The 19,819-nt window shown below is 36.9% G+C and overlaps 2 protein-coding genes across 14 annotated transcripts in view; both read left to right on the top strand.

Moving 5' to 3' along the window:
* The window catches only part of Synj (synaptojanin), a 22,391-nt gene extending 18,698 nt beyond the window's left edge, over positions 1 to 3,693 (top strand). For 4 of the 6 annotated variants that reach the window (XM_086988392.1, XM_086988394.1, XM_086988395.1 and 1 more), the window contains one exon: positions 208 to 3,693. In XM_086988392.1, the coding sequence (XP_086844518.1) occupies positions 208 to 527 (320 nt within the window). In that variant the 3' untranslated portion in view covers positions 528 to 3,693. The remainder of the gene's footprint in view (positions 1 to 207) is intronic. The other 2 variants (XM_086988397.1, XM_086988396.1) reach the window with 1 other exon arrangement.
* Positions 554 to 19,819, top strand: LOC111248574 (uncharacterized). 8 transcript variants are annotated; one of them, XM_022801107.2, is made up of 17 exons: positions 5,374 to 6,662; positions 8,069 to 8,176; positions 10,391 to 10,462; positions 10,876 to 11,016; positions 11,192 to 11,299; positions 11,637 to 11,755; positions 12,334 to 12,519; positions 13,007 to 13,070; positions 13,444 to 13,545; positions 14,095 to 14,187; positions 14,330 to 14,420; positions 15,059 to 15,195; positions 15,525 to 15,647; positions 15,871 to 16,116; positions 16,439 to 16,519; positions 16,903 to 16,987; positions 17,552 to 17,774. In XM_022801107.2, exons 1-16 carry the CDS (start codon positions 6,513 to 6,515, stop codon positions 16,972 to 16,974), a joined length of 1,893 nt encoding a protein of 630 aa, XP_022656842.1. In that variant the 5' UTR covers positions 5,374 to 6,512; the 3' UTR covers positions 16,975 to 16,987; positions 17,552 to 17,774. The 8 variants fall into 8 exon arrangements, with proteins under 8 accessions (XP_022656843.1, XP_022656842.1, XP_022656841.1 ...); XM_022801106.2 differs by lacking the exon at positions 16,903 to 16,987 and adding an exon at positions 19,647 to 19,819 and having other exon boundaries at positions 5,388 to 6,662; positions 17,552 to 17,708; XM_022801108.2 differs by lacking the exons at positions 5,374 to 6,662; positions 16,903 to 16,987 and adding an exon at positions 554 to 2,270 and having other exon boundaries at positions 17,552 to 18,294.

Below are 19,819 nucleotides of genomic sequence, written 5' to 3'. Positions count from 1 at the left end.
TAGGTTTTTTTATTTCTCAATTATTAATCTTAATAAGTCCCGTTTGTTTCATATGATAAATTAAAAAAAATTGCCTATGGTATACTGTGATCAATCTGAACTGAAAACTAGCACATCAGATATATTGGTTCTATTCCATAATGTTTTGTTACCACAACCATGATAATTTTTAATGAAGTCATCATACTTCTTGCGCTTTCGCTGCAGCTCTCGAAATTGATCATGAACAAATAAAGGCCACAGTAATTGACTCGTCAGGTCATGGTGGTTCCGGAGGAGAGGCTACATTCGGCTCAATATTTTCGGGCATTCCTTACGGAGAGGAAAATTCACCATCAACGCCAAACGACGAACAAATCGCATTAGATCGATCTCTACCGCCATCAATGCCTCCACAAGCGCCTGCACCGCAGTGTCCTATAATGACGGCTAACGGTGCACCACCACCAGTTCCTGGGCGTGTAACGTGTCCACCTTTCAGAACTGCGCCTACACCACCCCCTATCCCGGCTCGCCCAAGGCCTTAGAAACCTCGTCCGCGTATACGTGGGGTATTGAAAGTGAACGAATGCCATAATTATAAGCCTCTAAATCATATAGGCAGGACAAAGCTACAGTTTTTGGTGAAAGATTATCAATTCGTTTGAATTCTAGACAAAGCTGAAAGAAATCATCAATAAACGATCGTAGAAATGGGTATATATATATACCCATATATATATATATATATGTAGTAACAGCAATATCGTTAAAAATGACGCTACCATCGACGGCACCTTCTGCAACCATGCCACTTATCGTTGGTAGTAATTATTGTTTTTCAATTTTCAGTAAAGATCACCAATTTAATTTTTGTTCCAATTTTGTCGTCGGCAAAACAGACCAGTAGGCCATCTGAGTGAATCTAGCCATAGGCTATTCTAAGGCTCGGTGGAGAACTCTTATGTTGACTTTAGCAGGCAGCATAAGTCTTAGTTGCGCAACGCACAGTTTTTACTAACTAATTAAATTGTTAACGCCAATGAATGTAGCGTTACGTGCACATAAGTGTTTGCCTTGATTCGCCAGGCCAGACAAAGACCAGAAAACTATTTGTAGTGGAGAAATCCTGTACAGAAATCGTATTGGCTTTCCTGCCCGTTAACAATATGATTGTACTGCTCGAATGCTCAAGCCCATCACTTACTTGATAAAGTTTCCCTTACCTTTAACTAACTGTATTAGCCGGCGCCAACAGTTGAAATATATCAACTAACTTAACGAAGCTGCTATTAAGGTCTACTGTTGGCCCGTCACGTGGCACAGAATAACAACTAGAGGCCGTTTTAGGCTACCATCACTAATGGCATCGTAGTATGATTATCAGAGCACAAATGATGATGGTTATTATTATTATTATTATTATATATAGAAAAATAATGAGTAATCACACGAAGCGGTGTGACAAATTATCTAGCTATTGTCAGTAGTGGAACATAACCGAAACGACGAAGAACGTCAAGGCAATAGTCGTTCAAAGTAATACCAATACGAAGAACGGCATGCCCGTATACGAAAACGAAGATTACCTTAACTGAAATCGTGCGAAAGTACGTAATAACAAACCTCTACAAATAAGACGAGTGTAATCTTTTTCTGTTTATACCACCAAGTTCATGTAGTGTACAGGTATATATATATATATCAGTTAACATTTTGATTGATTTAGCTTTCGGGCAGACATAAATAGAATTAGAAATTGATCACTGCGTCTGCCGGTTCCGCCGTTTTGGATTACACCTAATGACATTTACGCGATACATGACGTTATAAACTAGTCCGCATTCGACGGTGTTAAGATGGTGCCGCTAAAGTAATGTATAAGATATATATTTCATGTAGTTATAGGGGGGTAGAAGTAATAAACGTATCTGAAAAGGGAAGAAACAACATCCTGACAACGTGCTAAAACCACGATGTGTCTTACGTCAGTTCAGCTGATCTTAACACAAAAACACGATTATAGCTATGACGTCCAATTGATACAATTACAAGTACATATATATGTGGTAATGGCCAGTACGACTCGTACAGTTATACTATGGAACTAGGGCTACCTGACGTCACTTAAAGAAGAAGCTCTCTGTTATTAGCGCTGGTTTTTATTACTACTAGTTGTCTAGTGTACTAAAATGACTCTCTCAGGAATAGAGTACCCTTCTTAAGTAAGAAAAAAAAAGCGATTCCATACACCAACGTAAAGTATGTACGTGCTGAAAGCAAACAGACAGGTTCGTTCGTAACTTGCCATATCTGCGTGAAAGGTAAAGCTGATAAAATCGCTATATATATATATATATATACTACAACATTTGGAGCCGCTTACTAAACCGCATTAAACACTAGTAGGAAAAGTTTAGATACAATTATATTAAACTGTAGAAGGCAACATATAAGTTCTCTTTAGCAAAGTAGAAAGTGATGATTATTAAGTCAGCAGACAAGATTAACTGTTGTGCACCTAGCAAACGTAGTGAACAGTGAATAGATACCGAGAGATGAAGCCCCTTGATTTCATTAGTTGGCCCTACATATCAGTCAAGATAAATTTCACTGAAAAATGCCCTCGTGGTCATACAAACCGGAGAGAAAAGCTGCCCTCGTTTTTCTCAACGAGCCGAATGTTCAGTACGATATATTTATTCCTACACAGCCTATCCACTTGCAATATTCCATATTGTTATCATTATTGTGTAAGAACGAAATTATTTTGTTTTTAGCGACTGCCTAATTAGCCGACGCTGTCAATGTTGTTATTGTTGTTGTTGTTCTTGTTGCTGTTATTATTGTTGTCATTGTTGTCGAATTTTAATAGTTCTCTCTATTATTTATTGTCATTCTGATAAAACTGGTTCTTAAAGGCGAAGTGATTATTTAGCAGAAAAGTCGTGCAAAACAAAAGCCAAATAGGAGATCCAAACTTAATTTTAGTGCGAAATATCTACCTCAGAAGGACAATGATGTAGTATGTTAGGTCAATGAAATCATTTGGATTTCAAAGCAGTGTTTTTTTAAATTTTAATTAATATTTTTGCTTTATCAATTATGTTTATTACGTTATTTTAAAGTTGTCGTTGTTATTCGTGGACCAGTACTAATTAGCTTGACCATAGAGATTCCATAGGCAAATGCATCAGCATATTGGCAGATCATATACGATTCTCAGACGTCTTATACATGCGCTGATTACTCTCATTACTATTCGTATAATTGTTGTTAAAAGACTTTTCGTTGTGATATATTCGTATATATTTATCTAAAAAGCTGTATGTATATATATATATATATATATATATATATATATATATATATATATATATATGACCAATGAATAGATACCTATACATAAATCTACATGCAAGAATATATTCAAGGACGTGGAACTGAGCTACGACAGCAACAACCATTTCATTAGTGATAGCAAAATGAAGGTATCCAAGGTCTCTTTCCCGCAAGATCTTCAAGAGACCCTGTGGAAAAGTCAAGTAGGCACACCTAAATGAGCACCCATAAACAGACATAGACAGGACTATATTGACACGGTATCAATATACGACGCTGTAAGGGAACTCCAAAAAAAGACGGAGTTAACCCATTGGCGAAGATTCAAAGAAATAAATATAGTGCGAAGCTAACGCGCTTGTAATAGTGAAACAGTCCTGTCTTATTTTCCACTTTCGTTTCCTATGGTACTACAATATTCTATCTAAACTACGAAATAGTATATAAATATTGTGCTGGCTAAATTCAAGTTCGTCTCATGTATTTGGATATGAATATAGACTATTGAAAGCATACATGTTGAATTGTACATAGACAAAAGATCTGTAGAGCACGGTTCATGTTTGAAAACATTGGGCAGATCGCTAAGTGTTAGGACAGCTATGGAGCCGATTAGTACTTACGTGGGGTCTTGCTTTAAGAATAGATTTAAATAGAGCTCCGTAAGCTCCTTAAAATTTGTCATAAAGAAGAAGCGCACCGCATTTTCCGTCTTGTTCTTACTTTCTGACCTTTGTAATACCCGTTAGAGTGCAAATATACATTTACAAACATAAACAAGTATTCTATGAATTGTTGACTCTACTTTAAGGTAGTTCTCCGAGTAGTTGCACTTTTGTCAGCACTGTGACCCGGGTTGCATATAAGCTCAATGGTAAGGGGTAAGTGGGCATTTACTATATACGTGCATTTGCTGCTTTAGTAAGAAGCTGTTGAAACTGTTGGAAGGAAATTTAGCGCGAGTTTGCCAACTAGTGGATTTAATTGAAGATATGCGTACGTAGGTGAGCGATTTCTTCGAATTACTTTTTCAAAAATCCGCTATGTTTTACCAAATTAAACCGCATAGGTGTTTTATGAAGATCGTTAAAATATTATTAGGTGTGTGTCCCCATTCTACGACACAAGTAAACATGAAATATGACCAGTACGTTGATGAACGCGTTACATTATAAGTTATCACTTAAGTTTCAGCTTTCAGTATTGAAAAAAAGGGGCTATATACCAAACAGAATCAAGCCGATTGAATATATGTTTAGTAAGCAGGTTAGAAACTTTAAGCATGAAATAAACTTGTGGTATATTTTGAAATGTCATTGATTCGAGTACTTGAATATAATATTCGAAAACCGTTTAATTGAAGTTTGCTTCTTAATATTTTATCCAGACTAACGCCATTACGTACTATATAGTGGCTAAAATTCTTCCAATTATACCTTTATGGCCCATAAAATATAGAACTTCTTGTAAGGGTTGAAAAGATGAAAAAGATACTATGTTGTCTGAATAAAGTATATAACAGAATATTTGCAAAGAAAACGTTGCAAATGTATTGAATCCCAGAGGCAACTTGCGGCTGAGCCGAGCAACCACCCTTTCATCAAAAAGGTACCTACAGCCTTAGTCTTATGACGGTTGAGTTACTCTTGGTCGTTGCTGGAAAATAAGCGCTTCCTCCAAACGTTTACCAGATAAACTTAATTGAAAAAAGGGTACCATTGCAGTATTGTGGGCATGAGCATGGTGATCTTGTTTCATTAATATTTTAAAATATTTAATTATTTTCATATTATACGATAATATCTTATATACTAGTTCTAATTAAAGGTGCATGAAACAGGTCGTTGAAGTAGAAAACGTCTAACTTTGAGAAAATAATCTCGATAAATCAAGCATTGTTCTTTATAAAATAATAAGGTACAAATAATTAATTTCTTTACTAGTAAATATATTTTCGGAAAAAGTGACTTAAAATATATTTGGGTAATTTAGTAAAAAATCCTGCCTTGTGAAAATGAAATAAAAAATGAAGTAATGCGCCAGTAGTTTACACATACAATTTTTAGACTCTTATAATTCGATGGAATTTAAAAAATGGCATTTCTTTAAAATGACATTTTAAAAATAACGTTACATTTTTTAATAAAGTGTGACTCGATAAGAAAGAGACAAATGGAGGTTTGCGTTATTTGTCATATCATTAACGTGTTCGTTGCAATAAAAACCCGTCAACATGCTATAACAACGATACATTTGGAGAACATTAAAATACACCTTACATAACTGATTCTGGTCAGACCTTCCTGAAAAGCGTCATCATGAAAACATATTTAAAACTTTACTTACAAACAGGACACGTTTATTACACATGTAATAGATAGTTTTATTTTATCCATCTCTATTAAAAAAATACATCTAATGTTTCACTTCTGAGTACGTCCATCCAAGTTAGCAAAAAATAGGGCAGAAACTATGATTCGGAACGAAGTCATTACTCAATAATTTCTTGCTTATCTTTACAATTATTACAAAACGTAAGCTTAGCAAAGCTATTTTTAAACCCACTGAAGTACGCCTTCTAGATGCCGCTTTGTTCAATCACATTGTTTGTGATTCCAGAACCTGTTTGGACTAATCGATGACTATAACTATAGAAAACGCATATTCATCCTGCCAAATTTAAACAATGTAAGGCAAAAAAGCAAGTAATATATAAATATATATATATATGTTCGACAAAAAAAAAGATGATTCTTTGTGCCGCCTGCGCAATAACTAAAAATATCAACAAGCTTCCATGGCGGTGGCGAGGGTAATCCTTTCTGGAGAGAGCGTAGTAGAACACGCACACGCCGAACAAACATGCTTTATTTAGCTTTTGTTTTCGAAGGCATTATTGTACACAGAGGATAATAAATCAGTTCCTTAAAGCAATAAAGGACCCGTCGCGGAACTGCGGCTCGTGTTTCTCGCATAGCCCTCTCTTTTTTATGTGTTCACCGATGCTCCGTTCTGAGTGTTTACCTCACATACGTTCCATTCGAGTAAATCGAACACGTTGTTGGATACAACAGAAACATCTTGAGAGGTCGATCTAGTATAGTATAAGTTTGCTAGCAATTGGGCGAGTTAGAACGCCGAAGTTTTCCATTCGCGCATTCTAGTTCATACAAAGGAACGTCCTGAGGAAAATGATTACAACATTAGGCAGATTGTTGCAGGGTGCGCGGCGACCAAACGTCGTAGGTCGTTTAGCACGCACGAGTACTTCATATTCAGTAGCGCCGTCGTCAGTTTTGGGGTGTACATCTAGCAATCAAATGAATTACAAATCACTGAAGGTTTGTAATGTATTCGTGCATATTGACTGTGCTGATTATCTGAGGTTTGTTATGTGAGGCCAAACCAATTTTACTTGACAAATAAATATTAGAATAGATTAAAGTCCATATGAGGTCGTTCAGTGTAATGCTTCGAAAAATAACGTTTGAGGTTTATTTATTTTGATACCTATAAAAATATTTTTTTAGCCAATATTTGCATCCATATTTCGATGCCGGCTCTTTCTTTCGATACTGCGTTACGTAAAAGCCCGGGACTCGGCTTACTGAACGAGGTAGCCCCCTATGTTCCCTTAATTCATCTACATTTTCCATACCATTCGTCTACATATCAAAAACTGAATATAAAAATGGTGCTCGAATTAGAGTAATAAAGAAGCGAGTTTTTTTTTTGTTTTTGACACTGGTAAACACAAGGCTTTTTTGACAGTCAAGTTTTTAATTTTCGCTCCGATATTTTCAATATGTACTCTTTTTTTCATGTTTTTTTAGTTTTAAAGCTAGGGTATAGATGATTCAGAATAAGTGCTGCTAATAGGGATCAGTGCCCCACGGACTCTCAGCTGCTGCTTTTTTCTTTTTCATCAATATATCTATCTGTAAGAAGTTCACTAGATAACTTGTGAGACTCGTCTCTGTACATTTCAGCGGCCTTCTCAGTTGATTTTGTGAAGTTCTACGGCAGGGCAGTGTTTTCAGTCATGTGTGCTGTTATAATTAGTAGTGAGGACGATAAGTAAAGCCTACATAGGGTGAATTGTGATCAGTTCAGGATGATCGAGGTTGACCCCCATCCAACAAGGCTTTCTGGAATCATAACCGCAAGAAATGCATAAAATAAAAAACGAGATGTTTAATAGCCCAATTGTACTGCCATATGGCTACGTGGTCATTTGAATATATTTTCAAGGAAATTTAGGAAGACGGCATGAGTCAGGTCCGTGCAAAATCCCTATACACTGCACGAGCCGCTAATGGGGTTAGAACGAAACATGTTGGAATACGATAGTTTTCACTGTTGATTTTTTTCAATAAGTACTTAGATTGCCCTCCAATACAAACCTCTGTATTCACTGGCTCTGATTTGATACTTTTACTTTTCGAAGCCTGTGTAACATATAATACTCGGCGTAAAGTTTACGAAAGACAGGATAATATACAGTCATATTGGTTTAAATAACTATATTACGTTGTGTTACCATATACCAGAGTCACAAGTTAATAGACATATATGCAGATATGGCTTAAATAGAAGTACTGGTAAAACATACTGTTGTAGAACTACTGCTGACGTGATATGGACTCAAATACATTGATATATATAGACGTACGAAGTGGCCAGCTGGCGTCCCTAATAACGACTCTAACGAAGCTCTATAATTGCTTATTAATTATTCGCTGTACAGCGGTTTCCCTCTGTACCTGCCGAATCAGAACGAAGCACGAGGCTAGGAGAGAGTGATCTTCTTGTCCGCGAAATCAGAATCGCCTCTACTCCATGCGATCTCTTCAAGGTACGATTGCACGTTTCGTTCTTACTCTCTAACATTTTATTTCGAGCTTAGAAAAAACACCTCTAAAGAAAGGGTTGCCCTATAACTAGGGCGGAATATTCTTTCTAAGGGCATTTGAAAAAACTCTGTAAGTTAGCATTTCAACAGTTTTCAGCCAGCATATTACAGTTTGTCTATAAGGATTTATTGTTCCATATGTAGGTACATGTAGGTGCTATATGTTTCTACTTGAACCATCTATCAACGGCACATGAGAATCTGGGATTACATGGTTTCTTACTAGCTGACCCATTATCTGAATAATACTGGCAGAGTTCAGTCCCGACAGTAAAGAAGATATTTAAAGTAAGAAGAAGTCATTATGTAATAAATATAATTCGTATGAATTCTTTACGAACGAGTTAAAATCCATCTCTATTTCCGTATTTTCTATAGTATTTAATAATAGACAACCTTCATTTTAATATATCATAGCCTAATGCTTATCGTTGACTTTTAAGCAAAACAATTAATCTGGTAATCTGGTTTACTGTATTACTTTTCTAGCGCGGTATGTATGAACACTATAAGTGATCTATATTAAAAAGTTTTCTTTTGAGCAATATGTGAAAAGATGATTTGTTGTCTAATAACTTTATAAAGTTTAATAGAAATTAAAAAGTATAAAAGAGTAATACCTGGACGGTTTACGGACGCGCTTATGTTTACCATGCCTGCTTTGATAAGAGTGTTTGAATAATACGTATTTCACGTATTCCAAAAACGTGGTATGTATTTATATAAAAGTATTGATAATAGTTATATCAGGTTTCTTCGTAAACGAAAAATCAAGCGTCCTACTTAAATTTTAGCAATAAATAGACTTATCACATGTTCGTCATCACTCTTCATGACTTCCTTGCGTCTATCATATTCCTTCTCTCTAGATATTTTCAGATCTGACATGTATCTTAGGGCCCTTTTCATCGTAAAATGTAAGGTTATTATGTTCATGTGCCAGTGATCAAAGAAAAAAATGAACCTTCGTTAAAGTGAAATATATATTGAAAAATATATTGAGTTCCCCATTCGAGCCCTTGCAGGAAGGCTTTCACAGTTTTAGCCGTATGTAGCCTGGCATTGTTGTGGGAAGCGATGACTGTGTCTTGTCTTTCAGCTATTTTTTGTTCAATCGATGGAACTGTGTTGTTCCTCTCAAGCAGGTCCTAGTGTAAAGGACCGCTTTAACCTTACCAAATACCGGTCTTCTTGGGACGAAGATCTGGCTTAATTCTGGGCTTGGGCATACTTCCCAGAGCCACCAGTTTTTTGCTCCGCTTTATATCTACATGGATACACCACTTTACAGACTGGTAACAATTCTACGTAGGAACCTGTTATTGTGTCTACGCGTTGCTCGATGCTAGACGAGATAGGTTTTGACAAGTAATGAAAAGCTGGGTTTCTTTGCGCAGTAAATCCTATAGATGTGAGGTGGCCATCGGCAATCATATGACCACAATCTGTTTTCCGTTTAATTTATCTACCGTCTTCCTTCAAAGGTGCCGTCAATCAGTTTTCATCGACTTCAGATAGATCGAATCAGATAGCCGACCGAGGCAGGGCACACCTTCCAGTTACCAGATGCTATTCTCGAACCCTGGAAACCAGTTTTAAGCAGTCCTATGAGTTATAGACTTCTTGCTATACACGGCACAAATATACCGTGCTGCTTCGGCACTTGTTTAACCTCAGCAAAAAGGCGAAATAGAATAGGAGTCCGCGAATGTCCGCCTATAAAACTTAAGCTCGAAAGAAAAATCTGCTCACTGTACAATGGACTTACAGCAAAAGTAAAGCACTTTCGTGAAGAACGAAATTACCGGTGGAGGAATAAAAGAAAAAGGTGGCATAGAAGATGAACTAAAAGTATTTGTATTCCAAGTAATACTTTAACTAATATTTAAATTTAATTAGTTAAATTAAATGTCAGCGATATTTATTAAGCAGGCTTCTTTTTAGGCGACGGTTTGGCTACACATACATTGCAAATAGTATTCCATGCAGTAGCTTACTAGCTAGCGCAAATCCAAAATTTCAGAGTTGTTGAAAGGTAGACTTACATATCTTTTCTATATAATTACATGTTATACAAATGTAAACCTATTTCTCTTAGATCCGTTTGCTTTTTGTATTTTCTAGCTTGCAACCCTTTTTTGTTTGTTGTCGTTACAGGTTATTAAACTATATCATCCGATCATGAATAACAGACATCTGTCAAAATGTTTTAACAATTTGCATACTATGGTAAGTTTGCAGATTCGAAAAATACTAGTTCTAACGATAAACATGAATTTCTTTTTGCGTTTATTGATTCGAATTTCGACAACAGGAAGTGTTTATATTTTTTTTTTGTCCCGCGTTTAGTGCTTTTCAGTTTGTCGATAGTTCCTGTAAGGTGAAATACTTTAGGTTCACTTTTCTTTGCGGGAGCGTTTCACGTTTTGTAGATGACCCTCCCCCCCCCCCCCCCCCCCCCCGAATCGAATATGCCTTTGTTGCGTTCTACATGCTATTTTGAAAGAAACCTGTTCTCAAAGCTTCTCGGTAATTTCTCGGCGAGCATCTTTATGTATAAGTAAGTAAGGTTTGCGTGCAGGAATGTACCCATATTTATGTATTACATGTAACTAAGAACTGTAGTTTGCTCAACTGCACAGGTGAAGGAGGGAAAAGCTGACCTACAAACCATTACCGACGCATCAGAGTTCAAGATTCTGTCTGCTCGGGTCCTTAAACGATTACAATTTTACGATGTGGGACAGTTGTTACAACTTCTCAGCATATTTAACACTTTCAAAGTAAGAGGATAAACTCGCTGCTTCCTTTAACTAATATCTAATTATAAAAATAGTAATGAGTGAAACATGTAACGAATTTAAATATGGTTCAATATATAACGAAACTCGTTTCGAGATTATTAAGTAATTAAACAGAGATGAATAAGAGATTTCGTAAATGTCGTCTTTGTTTTAGGTCGCACCGAACTCGTCGTTGGTACAGGGCATTTGTGAAAGTATTCGAACATCATTAAAGTGTTTCAAGGTTAATCAACTGATTTTCCTTGACACCCAGCTCGCTCAAGTATGTTGGTAACGTTGGCTGCTATGTAACGTGACTTAGATACGAGTCAAGCTAGGAGCAAACTGAGGAAAAGCGGATTTTTGACCCGAAGCTTGTCTTCATTGTGCAGACAAGCTTATTATAATGCCATGTACAGGGTAATCCAAAAGCCAAAAAAGTCACATCTAGTGACTTATAGGTTATTCGCTTTTCTGACTATTTGCAACTTACAGCAATTTTAGGTCAGGTGTCTCAGGTGTTTGATGAACATTGCTCAGCACTCAAAGGATGTTTTATCGTTATACTTCGTTCTAACCGATTATTTGCCGTTTCATGTACGTGCCTACAATGCGCCTAGTTTAAAAAACGTGGAGAGCTAACAACGACAATGGAAATTCTTAAATCGACACTACCTATTATTTTCCAAGAAAAATGTACCTCCGAATTCGACATAACTAACCTAGAGAAAACCTTCAAGTAAGTTCACAGATTTTGGTAGTGGGTGTATATATAAACACGGAGGTATTAGCTTCACAACAATAACAGACTGGAATGATGATGCCATACTTGATTGGTACCTGTTAAGCGCTCTACAGTTTCCGAGAGTCTGTTTTTGTTCAACCAGCAACCGTTATGAGTAAACAAAAGTTGAGCATGTTTCGCTAGAACGGCAACAAGTCTCAGAGAGATTATGTATTCCTGGAATCAGCTTCCAGCTTATGTAAACCCATAAAAATCCGCATTGTGTTTTCGTATTTCGCTTAACATTGTCCTAAACTTTAACAGTGCGTCTCGTAGAAGCTCGAAAGAATTCTATGATAATATTGGGGCTCTTAATTTTCCTACACTTATAGGAAAGCTAAAGCGTCTTTGTTCAACCTCTAAAAGGCCAGTCTTGTCCTCTGTTATATTCGAAATTGGCACATCGATAGTAACATTATGATAGGCAATAGTGCCGCTTCGTAATTATGATCCCAATCCTGTTTTCCAGAGTGCGCAATTAGTTTAGTTTATATTGATGAAATCTAATGACAGCGTTTTGTATTGTATCTAAGTGCTCTAAGATTCGCTGTTCGCACCGGCTGCAGCGATCAAACGTTAGAGTTTTTTTCCTCGTCGCTTACATCATACTGCCGAAGTATCAGCGCTTGCAAAGCTGCGAACCTGCTAATCGATATACCAAGTACCAACAACGAATTTCAAGATAATACCAGTGATAAGTTCGGCTCGTCTTCATTCAGGTACGATCTTCAAAGTAGATCCACTTCAGACAGGCATACAGCTATTGCGCTATTGTCTTCAGCCGTACATGATAGGTCCGAATGATATATCCTCTGTTCGAGCTTAACGTAGTATTCGATCCCTGTACTTATACAATACAATTGATAGGGATCTCAAATACGGAGCGGGTTAAGTGACTCAAGGAATCGTCTTTTGCCCTACCTCTCTACGATGCAGTATTCACAAGAGAATGATTCCCATTTATTTTAATTATGCCCCACTAAATTTGTAGTAGGTGTCGTATGAGGTTCATTAGCTGATTTAATTCATTAGCTTGCCTTTGATGTGACGATGTTTACGAACTAGTTACTCGTTTCTTGAAACTTTGACAGTAGGTTGCCCGCTCTGACCTTTTAATTCGCTACGATATGCAGGATTCCTGACACAATATAGGAGGTGCGTCAAAACAATTATGGTTTACTTCAAATTTTTCTTCTATTATTTCAGGGAAATCATTCACTCATGTATGGATGCAATAACAAAAGACCCTCGCAGTATTCGTAAAGTTGCGGTTAGTCTGTAGATTGAGATACGCATTTTGACTATTATATTCGTTATCATTAGACCGAGTTTATTATTTTGGGTATGGGTAAACACTTACAGTTGTATAAGAGGGCAGTACAATAATGTTTTTAATAATTATTTACCCATCGTTTTTATCTAGCATTTACGTGTGATAATGTGATTTATGGTCAACAGTAATTTTTTAGCTCGAGTAAAGAACATATTGTATAAAAAACGAGTAAAAAATACTATATTATTTTTTGCTCCCATCGACAGCTAGGCAAACCAATCAGAGCTTGTACAGTAACAGATTTTGTGAATCTAAGTGAGCTTCTGTTCATGGCTTAAGATGCTTCCTTTTACTACCTTGTCTTCATCAGGTCCAGCTACTCGTCGGAAAGCTACCCATTCTGGGCTTTTCGGAACGTCTTTATGACGCCCTTTGGGCCTTGGCGGCTGAGGAAAAATGGAGTCTTTCGCAAGTACGAGCACATCTTTGGACTGCATAATTAATGACTAAATTGACATAATGAATAAATTACGTTCTGTTTAAATGTGCATGAATTCGTAAGAGCAGCCTTGTAGTAGTAAAGTGCGATTATTTCAATATGATGCGACATGCCAGTGACATTTCGAAGCTACTTTGCTCTGCATGGCTTCCTTGTTAGAATAGTCGACCTGAACCTTTAGCAGGAGCATTTAGTGCTAGTTATATATATATATATAACTAGCACTAAATGCTCCTTTCATCGTAATAGCCTAGTGACTGCTTGCTAATCTTGGGGGCACGGTGTGGTGTGGCCTAGATTCGGACCTGGGAATACATACACGGTTCGTTTCGGGCTGAATGAGATGCCTAACAGCGCTAAAATTCCAGACATGTGTAACATCTATTTCATCTTTGACATATTATTTATACTAATACATTCACACGTAATATATCAGTTGACTACAGACGAACTAAGTCATTTTTGTGTGCAGTTAGAAAAGTAATCGCGGCCTTTGAGCATTTTCTTTCTATTTCTTTTCAGGTCACTTCGCTAGCTTATGTCTCCCAACGAGCAAAATATTTTACAGTCGACAGTGGCAAGTTGATTCGGAACAAACTCAATGAAGAAAATGAGGTAACTTATCTAATGCTTCCGATACTCAAGGATCAAGTTCGAATTGAATTGCCAGAAAAGATTCATAACTCATTAGCGTTATATCAAGTTGGAGGCTCCATAATAACACTCATTCTATCCTTTGTGTTCTACTCGTATGAAGACTCCAACAAGATCGGTACTCCTGTCGCGTTTCATAGCTTACCTTTCGTGTCATAATCGTCTTCTAAGACTACACCCGCCGGACGCCGAAGGTAATATTATTATGTGACGACCGTAACAAGGCCTTTCCATGAATGATGTATCTCAAAGCTTCTGACAGATTGCCCTAATAGTTAGTATCACCTTAAGCAATTAAACAAATGCTGAAACAAAATATTAAAGTATAATCTACGAATGTTAGCTAGCGATGTGACAAGTCAAAAGTGACAACTCGAAAATTACTAAAAGCAGGACTTCGGGTAAAAATGATATGAGACTAAAAAAGAAACTTGTGGACTTACATGGGCTGAATCTTTATTGGGAAGATTTTTACTTTCAACTTATCACCCCGGTGACTAAGCATCCCTATTTTTTTATTACGTTGTTTTCTAATTTTTACAAACTGAAAATTTGCAATTCGTATGGAACGATGATAATATATTAATAGAGCGAATATACATTTCCACAGCGGATCTGGTATGATTTAGTCATGTCCTGAGGCCGTTCATACGATCCCCTAGACTTCTGCTTTGGCTTGCTCATCACATCTGGTTTCCAATTTAAGAGATGGTTCGGTGTAGTATTACGGTGATTGCCTGTTTTTTTTTTCTTGTACCAAGCCGTACATGACACAGAAACGATCTTCTGCGTTAATCTGGCCGTCTGGTATTAAAAGCAATCAACGTTGCAGATGAGGACGCTCTCACTAAAAAGGCTGCCTGCATTATCGCTGCGAGTATCGAACCCAAGTGGTTGATCTCTTCACCGTCACACTTCAGCAAATTCGTAAGAGACCTGGCTATTACTGGTGTCTTCCCGAAGAATCATGTGAGTTATTGCGTGAATGATGCTTAGTGTGGGCACGTCCAAGAAAGCACATTTCTGTGGATCTCACAGTAATGAATAAAATCTTCTATGGAAAATAGGTGCAGCTTTTTAGTTCGCTAGCTACGTGCAATTATAAAACATTCGGTCGGGTACTTAATAGCTTATTGGTACATTGTAGCGAGCGATTTGATTCACAAGTCACTCGGCCTGCTTCTGGTTAGACCAGTAAAGTGTACGGTCGACATGCTTTAGCTCTCCTTTCAATCACTGGATGACCTTTCAACTTTGACAAGAGTTTTAACTATCGATTTGATTTAATGTTTGTTTAGTTGGAAATGTTGTTTAGTCCGACTTTTCAGGAGAGCACTTTGACGGCAAGCAAAAAAGCGAACCCGAGAATCCTGAAATGTTTACTCGATGCGGAACAGTTAGTTCGTCTAAACCTGCCGGAGGTACGCCCTTCAATCATCTTACGAACGACCCTAGAAAAGCAATATGCGATTCATCGGGATAAATGTTGATAAGTGATCCGCAACGAATGCTATAAGTATATACATTATGTATTCGTTCGCGTTGGCCCGAGAAATGGTAGACTTCATTTTAGATGAACTGTGTTTTTGAATGTCGCTTTACTGGGAGTGGATGCTTAACTTTAGTACGTTGGACTTACTGAAGGGTTCGACAGCCTTTCGGCTTATCCCGGAGCTGCGGTCAGAGGCACTGCATTGTTTGGACCATTTTGCCCTCGATTGTACACCGGTTAAGGCGCATTTGGCTAACGCGTTGGGAGGAAGCCAGTTTTTAGCGGAAAGGGTCGTCACGCCTTTCGATACAAGAATTGACTTGATGGTCGCTATGCGACGCGGCGACTACCCTATCGCGATATCTGACAATAATAGTACTAATGATGATATATTTCAGGTAGGTTTGCATCCAACTCGAATATTTAGTAGTGCTTAATTGTGTTTACATTTAACATACACGTGCGTTTTGTATGCTTCCAAATAGTGATAAAAAAAAAACTATTGAGATGCATTTTACGTCAAATATAATCGGGTAAACCTTCTTTTACTGTTATTTCTCAATGCATGGGTTAATTCGTGAAGATAGTGCCAGAGGCCCGGTCTTATGCTTGAACCACTAGTACCGTACTTATAAAATGGTTATACGGCATAGGAGGTTTAGAAAATCGTCAAAGACATTGCGAATAAGTAACGCGCGTTTGTAACTATTGATTGTTCAGAGTCTTCCCGCAGAGAGCAAAGTTGTAGCTATCATGCTGACAACCAAAGCTCAACTTCTCCGTGGTTCGGGATTACCGATGGTGCGTACAAGTTATCATTCTTGTAATTATTTAAAACGTGCATGTGTGAGGTTATTCAAAATTATCGCTTGGAAGGGAACGACTACCGCCTGTACGATGTTTGTCTTTTCGTAGCAATGGATCGTAAAAAGCTTGCATGAATTTAGCTTAGAATGATTTCATTAAGAGAAGAAAGGGTGCAGGGCAGCTATGGAGCATCCGAAGCAAATAAACGTAGGGCACCATTTATGTTTTAGCTAGTAAAAATTATCTTCTTTAGAATATAGGAACGCGACGACTATAGGAACCTATTTAAGCTACAAGACTTTTTATCTAATAGAGCTCTGGTGATGCCTGATTCTTCAGTCCTAAACGATGACTCTGATGTATTATTTTATTCAAAGGTAATGCATTGTCAATTGCCCGTTATTGTGCTAAAGAAATATGCCATAGGATCACGTCGTAAGAACGAGTAATTTTTCAAATTCGGTAATTTCTAGCTAACCTTGCTGTATTTTATTAACCTCCATTTTTTTTTTGTTTGTATTTGTTTCCATACACGTTTAGCATTAACATAGAAAAATTGTGCGCGAAATATTTAGCTAAGCTTACAGCCCCCTCTGGTACGACATGTATATACCCAGAAATGATTAGACGATCTGGTATCGCTAAGGTTATGTTAAATAATATTCCATTGAGCTATTTCACAGCCCCATTTTCATCTTGTCTCATCATATGTTTAATCGATACACTGCTAAATCTCATTATTGAATGTAGTTGTTAGAAGCTAAGTTTATAGTAGTTTATACCTAACGAGAACTTCTATGCCTGCATGAAATGCTAAATCAAAGGAAAATCTGTAATCATTAAATATATACAGCCTGCCGTTCAGTGCCGTACGGGAATTACCACGTGTGAAATTTATGCAAACTTCTTGTTTGTCGACTTCATGTTCAGCGTTGATGCCAGCCGTTTTTTTTTCCCATACTTTTACGTAAACTTATGTATACCTTTCAATTTCTTCGTTGCTGTGATTCCATCGTGATTCTCTAGATGGATGAATTGGTTCAAGTTGAACTTCTTCGAGCACAAAGGATGTGTCCGGTAGTCATCAACCTGGACGAGTGGATAGCTCTGATGGAGCACGAAAAAATACCGTACATTATGCAAAACATCAAGAAAGCTCTAGAAGTCGGACAAGCATACGAAGGTTGTAAAATGGACGTTGACGCTATCTAATTTTTGTGTATTTAATAAAAATTAAACATAAAGTCTTCGAACATGTAATGATCGGTTGGCGAGAAAGTGTCTAACGCGAGATGTCTATACCACGACTTCGTACGAACAGATACTGTGATAATAATTGTCTAGTGTAGTTATATCCTTAGTCGAAACGATAGCACCGGGTCTATCTCATTGTCGCTCTGTCAGCGACTGTTTATGTGACCTTTTGATTGGAAATAAAAATTGTTTTAGTTCAAAAGGTATGACGAAGTATAACATTTACTGGTAACAATGAGTAAGAGTGTCAGGCCTTGTTGCTCATTGTGCCAATCAAAGGCGAATCCGGATGGCAGAAAATGTGTGCTAGCTATAAAACGTTTGTAGATAAGCTGGTTGAACTAAGTTAAATAATGTAGAAATTTTACCCTGTAATATATGTGTTTTATTATTATATATTTTATATATGTTTTATTTTTTTAAATAGTTGTAAACAAAGAGTGTTTTTGAGCACATATTTTTTCTTAAATAAACATCCGAGCCAGTTATATAGTAAACGGTCGTTAAGCTACCAACTGAGCTGAATTTTTGTAGATCTTAATAATCTCTAGAAAAAATACTTGAATATGTTTCATTCTGATATCTAGAGACGATTTACAGTTTGGTGTAAATTGTAATCTTAATACATCTAACAACGGAATAATCTTTCTTCAAAAAAGTTGTCAGGTTTTCGAAATTCAGACACAGTTTTCTAGTGTTTATATAAAGCAGGCCTATTTCGTTTGATAAATCCCTTTATTTTAAAAAGGAAACGATTATTGACACGATTTTGTTTACAGTTCGTTTTTGCCGCCTCATTTGGGGCTTTCTGGCAGTTCAAAGCGTATTCTCTGCGCAGTATCAAGATTCGATGAATTTTCTTAATGCTTCAGTCAGAAAGCAATACAAAGGTTTTTTACTGATATTAATTAAGTTGATTCGTAATAAGATAAATATTTACTTTTAAAAATGATACGTAAATACTTTTAAATCTTGAAAATTATTTAAAATTTTGCGGAAATAACTATTGCACGTACTGTATCAATCAACGTACGTAATGAGTTATCAAACGTATCTCTTCACCATCCTGTGGAACAATAACCTATCTAATAAAACAGGTTAACATTTCGATATCTATTGCTTAAAAATATGAACAGCTATTGATCGCAGGCATAATAAAAGTTCTAGCTGCGGTAAGGTATAGAACACACATTTTAATTTTAAAGTACCATAGTTAAATTGAAAATAACTTAGTTCACCCCTCATTGTCCCCACAATAACCGCACAGGTTGTCAGAAATCATATAACAGAACTTCCTAGTGCTAGATGGCACTAGGTTTTATCGACAGTTAATGCTACGGCAATAATTATGTTATTATAATAACTATCCTACTATTATAGCATATATTCATTACTGTTTGGCATACATTATTACTCTCGTATATTTTCACAAAAATCAACAGTGAACTTTTCCGGCATCGGTACCCACAATCGTATGAAATATAAGGATTGTTTTATAAAGCAGTCGTGTCCGACTCATAATCATACGTAGTGATCTGAGCCATCCGTAGCCCGATCTATCGTGTCAACCATGGAGTAAATTTTATCGGTGATTTCACTTGTGGGGAAAATTTGATACTATCAATTTAAGGTAACAACCTTTTCTAATATTGTACAGGCAGTTTACGATTCGGTTTCACGTCACGGTCGTCTCTGTCCATTCCCATTGCTTAGTAGTAAGGTCTATATCTCTGTATGCTTACCTATTACATTGCCTGAGGGTAAAACACTGAAAGGATGAATATAATATCGATAATTTTTTTGCAAAAAATACGCCCGATTTTTTAGCGTTATATTTATCGATTTTTTCTTTGTTCTTCAATTGCAGGCTGCATAATGTAAATTTTAATGCTGAATCCATTGAAGAGACTAGCCGGACGTACCCAAATATAAATCTTTGCCTTTAGTGCGTTTTTACGGGATGTGGCGTCCGACATGTAGAGACGAATGCAAGCCAGAATAGCTGCGAACACAATAAAGCATTGTATGATGACAGTAACA

This window comes from Varroa destructor, unplaced genomic scaffold (genome assembly GCF_002443255.2).
Source record: "Varroa destructor unplaced genomic scaffold, Vdes_3.0 BEIS01000004.1, whole genome shotgun sequence".
NCBI classification, from domain to species: Eukaryota; Metazoa; Arthropoda; class Arachnida; order Mesostigmata; family Varroidae; genus Varroa; species Varroa destructor.
The sequence above is the reverse complement of the archived record's forward strand: the minus strand, read 5'-3'. Positions and strand labels throughout refer to the sequence as shown.

Excerpts from the sequence above, each read along its gene's own strand:
- LOC111248574 (XM_022801105.2), top strand. The coding sequence starts at position 6,513 with ATGATTACAACATTAGGCAGATTGTTGCAGGGTGCGCGGCGACCAAAC. Across the intron at positions 14,188-14,329 it reads AACTCAATGAAGAAAATGAG|ACTCCAACAAGATCGGTACT; the intron begins GTAACTTATCTA and ends ACTCGTATGAAG. Across the intron at positions 16,117-16,438 it reads CTAATGATGATATATTTCAG|AGTCTTCCCGCAGAGAGCAA; the intron begins GTAGGTTTGCAT and ends TTGATTGTTCAG.